Source organism: Carettochelys insculpta, chromosome 32 (assembly GCF_033958435.1).
Source record: "Carettochelys insculpta isolate YL-2023 chromosome 32, ASM3395843v1, whole genome shotgun sequence".
NCBI lineage: Eukaryota > Metazoa > Chordata > Testudines > Carettochelyidae > Carettochelys > Carettochelys insculpta.
The window spans coordinates 6,978,697-6,986,972 of NC_134168.1; the positions used below are offsets into that span (position 1 = coordinate 6,978,697).

At 44.9% G+C, this 8,276-nt stretch overlaps 1 protein-coding gene across 1 annotated transcript; it reads left to right on the plus strand.

Annotated features, from left to right (window-relative positions):
- Positions 1 to 6,608: 6,608 nt before the first annotated feature.
- On the plus strand, positions 6,609 to 7,586 carry LOC142004843 (olfactory receptor 6F1-like). The gene has a single exon (XM_074982523.1). The coding sequence runs from the start codon at positions 6,609 to 6,611 to the stop codon at positions 7,584 to 7,586; it is 978 nt and encodes a 325-aa protein (XP_074838624.1).
- Positions 7,587 to 8,276: the final 690 nt, after the last annotated feature.

An 8,276-nucleotide genomic window follows, 5' to 3' on the forward strand; every position in this document is an offset into this window, starting at 1 on the left:
TAAAAAAACCTTGAGGAGCCTTAAGTGTTCCAAAGCACTGAAGTGATGTAAGAGTTTACTTCTGATTGGCTCTTAAGACAATTAACTGTGCAGGTTGAAACTCTCTTGTCCAGCAACAGCTCTCATCCAGCAGGACCATGGATGTTGCTGGACCGGACAACACCTGGACCACAGAGTTCTGGGTGTGCTGGTGGCAGGGAGCCCCTCTGGGAGTCCATTCTGGGAAGTCCCAGGGCAGAGAGCTGGTTTGGAGAGCCCCACTGTGGGGAGCCCTGCCCCAGCTCGGAGCCCTGCCAGGAACCTGGGAGCCTCACAAGCAGCCACATGGCTTCAGGGACCCCAGCCAAGGTGGAGGAACCCAGCAGCCCCCAGGAGGATGTCTGCAGGAGTGGAGCCCCCCTCCACGTAGCCTGAGGTCTGGACTCCCCTCACCACCAAATCCCCTCATTTGGAACCACTCATATTCCTCGGGTGCTGAACAAGGGAGGTGCAGCCTGTACTTAAAAATTTAACCAGAAATACTCTTTCAAAAGTGACCAATTTGGAAAAGGTATTTAGGTTCTGAGGGGGATTTTCTAGAGCAGCTTAGAGCATAAAACAAATTAATTTCAATGGAGGTCAGGCCACTAGGAGGTTTGCAAATTCCACCAAGTCCCTAAATATTTTAAACATCTGGACCTTGGGTTTGTCTGCAGAGAGACGAGACAGCCTTGTAAAACATATGGTTTTCCTGAGTCCGGTGCAGCTTTTGTGCCTTTGTTTATGGATTTTTAGGTTTAAAACTAGCTATATGGGTGTAGTTTGCATGTGAAACTTTACAAAATAAGGTTGAAATCAACATCATAATGCAAGATGGAAGAACAAGGAGCAATGCTCAAGTTGCAGTAGAAGACATGTACTTTGGATAGGAAGAAAAACTATTTCACAAGGAGGGTGGTGAAGCACTGGGATAGGTTAACTAGAGAGGTGGTGGAATCTCCATCCCTAGAAGTTTTTAAGTCATGGCCTGACAAAGTCCTGGCTGTGATGATTTAGTTGGGGTTGGTCCTGCTTTGAGCAGGGGTTGGACTTGATGGCTTCCTGAGATCTCTTCTGACCCTGGGATTCCAGGGATAATATCCAAACATGAAGTGAGGCTCTTTTGTTTGAACAGGTATGAAATCACACCTTTCATTACGCCAGTACTAGCAGATGTACCTGTACCTGGCACTGTTTCGATCCTTGTGGGAGCTCAGGGCAGGGGCTGGGGGAGGTGCAGAGCAAGGGTGGATTGGAGGGTTCAGGACAGGGAGTTGGGAAGTGTTGGGGAGCTGAAGGAAGAAATTGGGATGTGCCAGAGTCATGGAATGGGGTGGGGGTGGGGCTCAGGGTAGGGGTTGGGATGTAGGAATCAGAGCCTCAGTAGGGGGATCAGAGTTGCATTTGTAGGAGTCGGGATGGGTAGGAGGGTTGGGGGTTGGAGAGGTAGGAATTGGGGAAGGGTGATGGGAGTTTTTGAGGGCTCATATCAGGGAGTGGGGGCTCAGGCATCATAGAATCATGGGGCCTGAAGGGACCTCAGGAGGTCCTTTGGTCTCCCACTTCAAGTAGGATCAACCCCAAGTTAGTCATCCCAGCCAGGACCTTGTCAAGCCAGGACTTAAAAACCTCAAACCTCTCAGGATGGAGAATCCACCATCTCTGTAGGCAATGCATTCCAGTGCTACGTAAGGGAGAGGGGGATGCAGGAGTCAGGTCAGAAGGAGTGGGGTTCATGGCAGGGACTGGGGCGGGGGGCGGGTTCAGAACAGCCCCAAGGCCAGCCAGGGCTGCAGTCTCCAGTTGGTACTAGATGGAGGTAGTCCTGGTGGAGGCTGTGCTTGGCAGAGGGTGTCTCCCTGGGTCTTGTGGCAATGGTGGGGGTGGCACCCTATGGCTAGTTGCAGCAGTGCTGAGCAGGCTGCAGGCTGCCTGAAGCTGGCCATGGCAGGGAACTCGCTTCCCTGGGCAACAGGCAAGAAGCTTGCTTTCACCTCCTCCCCGACAGTGGTGTTATAGATGCCCCAGTTCCCAGGCCTCCTGTGGCCATGACAAAGTATAATTGTCCCTGCTAGCAGCCTCCTCCCTTTCCATGTTGTAGAAATCAGTTACCTTCTGGGAACATCCCATTGTCCTGCTATGACCAAACCTTGACCTTGCTGGAAGTTGTGATAGGAGGAAGTTGCCTATCAAATTTGGTGGCCCTAGCTCCTCCTGTTGAGGAACAAGCAGTGAACAGTTGGGGCGAATTCAGTGGTTATAGTGTTGGCCTTGGAAACCGAGGGTTGCATGCTCAGTTCTTAAGGAGACTTTAAGGGATCTGGGGATGATTAGATAGCAAAAGAAACTCTCTCAGTGCTAAGAATGCTATTAATGCTGGAGATTGTACGCCATGACCTCACAAAGTGCTTTCCTGTCCTACCATGGGAGGAGTTCTTGGATAAAGAAATGGACCTGCAGACTCAGTTGCCCTCTCACAAACAAACTCTTTCAAATATATAATCATGAAACTTTCTGTGTAGACTCCAGGTGAACTTTTGAAAACCACAGTTGTCTCTTCTGGACTTGGTTTTCAAAGGCAATGAGGTGGCCAGTGCAATGTTCAAAGGCCTACACATAAATCCTAATTAGAGTCCTATACTTAAGCTACCTACCTCTCTTCAGACATCTGAAAGTCTTCAAACATCTGATCTCTGGCTCTTTTTACTACTGCACTGTACACCTCTTACTCGGCTGCTGAAATTTTCATATATTTGCCTAAGTTTGGGCAGCTACTATGGGCCAGATTTTTTAAGGTACTTAGACACAAATGGTACTATTAAAAATAATCAGGCACTTAGCAACTAGTATTTGATAATTACAATTGGCTTGTAAATATCTTAAAACACCTGGCCTTTTGTCTTCAACAAGAGGAAACACTGAGACAAAAAGAACCTAACCAATGACACAAGGATCAATCAACAAGACAGAAGAGACCCAAAATCAAAATTTCCTAATTCCCAGTTCTTGCCCTTAATGGAGGAAACCCTCATCCCAGGGGGCTGGCACTTTCTGCAGAAGATCATAACATTCTTGTGAGACCAAATCCCTTGAGTACTTTCAAGAAATATAAATTAGGCTTATTTTAAGACCAGTTGAGTTGCTGTATGTGAACAATGCATGTAAGGAAGAGAGGCGCTAAGGTAATGATGAAATGGTAATAGAATGAAGTTCTACTCAATATAGAAATCTATATATGCAGTAGAAGTATTTTTATGAAATCTTTCCATGTTTGATCAATAACTGGTGGAAAATATGGCTCCTTCATTTGCAATGTATTTTTTCTCAGAACCCAAGAACTCATTGGTTTGCAGAGGGTCCAGAAGAGGGCAATGAAAATGATTAGGGGGCTGGAGCACAAGACCTATGAGGTGAGGCTGAGAGATCTGGACTTATTTAGTTTTGCAGAAGAGAAGAGTGAGGGAAGATTGGATAGAAGCCTTCAACTTCCCAAAGGTGGGCTTTAAAGAGGCTGGAGAGAGGCTGTTCTCAGGGTGATGAAATGCAGAACAAGGAGCAAAGGTCTCAAGTTGTAGTGGGGGGAGGGTCTAGGTTGGATATTAGGAAAAACTTTTGCACTAGGCAGGTGGTAAAGCACTAGAATGGGTTACTAGAGAGGTGGTGGAATCTCCGTCTCCAGAGGTTTTGGAATCCTGGTTTGACATAGTCCTGGCCAGGATGATAGAGTTGGGGTTGGTCCTGCTTTGGGCGGGGGGCTGGACTTAATGACCTCCCTAGGTCTCTTCTAGCCCTAGGAGTCTATGAAGTCTACAATTTAAAGAGAGAAGATACAGTGGGAAGGAGTGGGTATGGTTTGAGTAGTTGTCTCAAGAAAAGCTAATAATCTAGGTCCACTAGAATGTGTGTCTTTGAGTGTGTGAGAGAGGACCGGACAGTGATAAAGAGGCAGAGAGAGCACCTCAGAAATACAATTTAAACCACCTATGCTAATAAATATTTTGTGATGTGATCTACTGGACCATATCTGGTTGGAAGCAAAAGATTTCCCATAGTGAGTAAAAGTTAAATCTATAATATACTTCCACCTTTTTGTCTCTCTTTTTCATTTTCTTCATGTCCCTTTTGATCTTTAACTCTTTTTTTTCATTTCTTCAATGCATTTTGAAAAAAAAAATCCGAGCTGATAGTTTTGTAGGTCTCTTGGCTGCTGAAATTTATTGAATCAGAGATGAAAATATGAAAAAAAAAAAACACGGAGCGTCCATTTCTCTTAGAGGTAGGCTGAAGTTTTCATAGCGAAATTCATCATGCAAATGTCCCCTCCTTGATCATTCTCATGGAGATTTGTCAAAGAAGTAGCTTGTCAGAGGTATTTAGGGATGGAACGAGATCGTTAAAAGCATCTCAGCACCTGAAAATTGAAGATTATGATGCACATTAGGTACCTAGCTGCTGTGAAAAATCCCAGCAGGCTCCTAAAAACCTTTATGAATCCACTTCATAATCCCTTAGGTTGCGTTTGCAATCAGAGCTGTGTGAAAAATCCTAAAACCTGTTTGTGCCTTATTTTTTCATCCGTGAATAAATGAGATAAAGAGCTCAGCCACTTACGTAAAGTCACTTAGAATCAAAAGACCGTAGAATCCTAGGCCTGGGAGGGACCTCATGAGGTCATCTAGTCTATCCCCTTTCCCAAAGCAGGACCAACACCAACTAAATCATCCCAGCCAGGATTTTGTCAAGACAGGACTTAGGAACCTCTAGGGATGGAGATTCCACCACCTCTTTCAGTAACGCATTCCAGCGTTTCAAAACCCACCTAGTGAAATAGCTTTTTCCTAATACCCAACCTCCCCCGCTGTAACCTGAGATCATTTCTCCTTGTTCTGCCATCCATCACCACTGAGAACAGCCTCTCTCCATCCTCTTTAGAGTCCCTCTTCAGGAAGTTGACGTCTGCTATCAAATCACCCCCACTCTTGTCTTCTGCAGACTAAATAAACCCAAATCCCTCAGCCTCTCCTCACAGGTCATGTGCTCCAGCCCCTTAACCATTTTCATTGACCTCTGTTGGACTCTTGCTAATGAATCCACATCCTTTCTTTACTGGGGGGCCCAGAACTGGATGCGGTACTCCAGATGTGGCCTCACTACTGCTGAATAGAGGGAAGTAATAATAATATGATGTGGTAGTGCACAGCATTTGGATTAAACAAATTGAAAGACATCAGATACAGACGCTTGTTAATTTTTAGCTCTCAAAATGTAACCAGATGAGGGAATTCTCAAGGAACAGCTATGTTTCCATGGGAGTCATGTTCATATCCTAACACTGCTGAACAATTTTCAGGGGATGGATGATACCATAAACTCACCCCTGGTAAATGTGGGTGATCACATCACAAAGGAGGACTAGCTAAGGAAGAGGAGAGGTCACTGATGCAGAAAGATCTGGATCACTTGGCAAACTGGGTGAAGCCAACAGTGTGATTTTATTATGATGAAAGGTAAGTGCTTGTCTCGTATCTCGGAAGAAATCATTTTGGCTACACCTACAGGTTGGGGGACACTATCCTGGGAAACAACATCTCTGAAAAATCTTGGTGGATAACAGAACATAATCTGTCAGGGTGATGCTTGGCCAAAAGGACAAATGTAATTCTTGGATATGTAAGCAGAAAAAATGCGCCTTTCTCAGGTCCACCACTCAAGAAGGATGTTGGTAAAGTGGAAAAATATAGGAACAGTGACCAGAGAAGGATTAATAGATGAGAACGCATAGCTTAGAGTGATAAATTGAAGGAGCTCATTCCACGTAGCTGAACGAAAGGGAGGTTAAGCTGTGAATTAACCACAATTTATAAATTCTTTTGTGGGGAACACATCTTTCAAAATGATCTCTTCAAACCAGCATAGCAAAATGCAATACTAGACAAGGGGTGGAAATATACCCAAGTAAAAATCAGACAGGGAAACTGGGGAAAGAGGGAGAGTAATTAACTTTTGTGGCAATGGTGGAATCTTTATAACTGAGATGCATTAAAGCAAGATGGCATTTTTCTTTAAATATCTTCTTCAGACATTTTTTGGAGAAGTTCTCTGCCCTTTGCTTGCAGAAGGTCAGATGAGAAGGTCACTATGCTTCATTCTGGCTTTGGAAGCTCCAAATCTACGAAGTCCATGAGCTGAGGTGATGGGATATTGTTGAAAGTCCCACCCCATACTGAACTAGGGCCCTTGGAAAATATAGCCCTTAGTGACATGGGAGACTAAATCCAATTGTCAAAAGATCTTGGCTCTTTCAGGGCCAGATTTTCAAAGTTATTTAGGTGTTGAAAAGCTTCAGATGGAAACTTACTGGCACTTTAAAAGCACCAAACCAGAACAGGTTCTGAAAGGGCTAAACAATTTTTGTAGCATCTGAACATATTTGTGAGCCTCGACTTTCATGTTCCTAAGTAAATCACATAATTTTCTCATGGCACTGAGGTCTCTAAATCATTTCAGCATCTTTGCAAATTTTACTGGTGAGATCCAACAATCTATGCAACAAAACTGTCCTTGAATGATTATCTCTTGTGCCTTGACAGATGGAGCCTGCAACTGGAAAAGAGAAGGAAAACCAGTCCAGCGTATGGGAATTTCTTCTTCTAGGATTCCCAGGCAATCAGGATGTGCAGATGTCTCTGTGTGTGGTGTTTACTGTTACGTACATTCTGACAGTAGCTGGAAACATTTCCATCATAGGAGTAGTTGGGGCTCACTCCCACCTCCAAACGCCCATGTACTTTTTTCTTTCCAGCCTGTCATTCCTGGAAATCTGGTACACCACGGCCTGTATTCCCAAGGCCATTGCCGTTTTCCTGGGGAAAAGCAGAACCATCTCCTTTGCTAGCTGCATCCTGCAGGGGTACATTGTTTTCTCCCTGGGCTGCACAGAATTTTTTCTCTTGACTGTCATGGCCTATGACCGCTACCTGGCCATTTGCTACCCATTGCACTACAGCACAATTATGAACAACACAAGGTCTGCACAGCTGGCTTTTGTATGCTGGGTGGCTGGTTTCCTGGTTATTTCTGTCCCAACTTCAATAATAGTCAGGTTGTCCTTCTGCGACTCTTATGCTATCAATCATTTCTTCTGTGGCGCTGATTCCTTAATCCTTCTCTCCTGCTCAGACACCTCACTGTTTCAGTGGGTAACTTTTATCATGGCAATGATTGTCATCCTTGGATCATTTCTGATAACCCTGGTCTCTTACAGTTACATCATTTCCACCATAGTGAAGATCCCATCAGCCCAAGGCCGGCAGAAGGCTTTTTCCACATGCTCAGCCCATTTCATGGTGGTGATTATATGGTACGGCTCCAACATCTTCCTATACGTCAGATATTCCAAACAGAACGCCTTGGACATCAGCAAGATTGTCAACACTTTAGGCTTTATTATGACGCCGCTGTTAAACCCTTTCATTTACACTCTGAGAAATAAAGAGGTGAAGGAGGCTTTATGGAAGCTGTTGACATCTGCCCGTGTTCGTGTTCCCTTGGGTCCTGGCCAGCTCTAGACCAAACATTACCCCAGGCAAAGAATAACTTCAACAACTCCACTCCTCTGGCTCAGCTTTTAAAGACCTCATTTTTATTTCAGTTATAGTTCACACCACAATTTTGATACACAATTTCCCTTTATGATCGATCCCTGTCACGTAAGACGAAAAGTTGGCACGATAGGGTCTGCAAATGTGTCGCTTTTGGGAAGGGAACATCGTAATTCGGTATGCACTGCTATGAGATCTGTGCTTTATGCTGTCTCTGCAGACCCAAGGCATACCATCTGCAGAAGTCTCCCCATGGGGGATGAGTGTATTCTGCAAAGCACAAGGCATAGTCTGTGTTTTTTCATGTTGTGTACACAAATAAAATACATTCTTCCTTTCAGAATATAGACATTTTCTTAACTTTAAGACTAACTGAAAAGAACCTGACTGTGGGGGTCTCCATACCCTGCGCCCCATCTGCAGTCAGACATGACTCTTACTCAGCGGGGAGAACAGGTAGGCAGCGTAGTACAGAGGTGGCAGTGCAGTAACCAACAACGGTCAGTCCAATCCATTTTGTGGAGTGTAGGCCACAAAGTGTGGCCCTAAGCCAGGGTCCTGGCTCCCCTTTGTCTCTCTCCCCTAGCCCAGGCTAACTTCTTTCCACCTATCATGGTGGGAGAGGCCACTCAGTGGTTTGAGGCTGAAGCTGCTAAA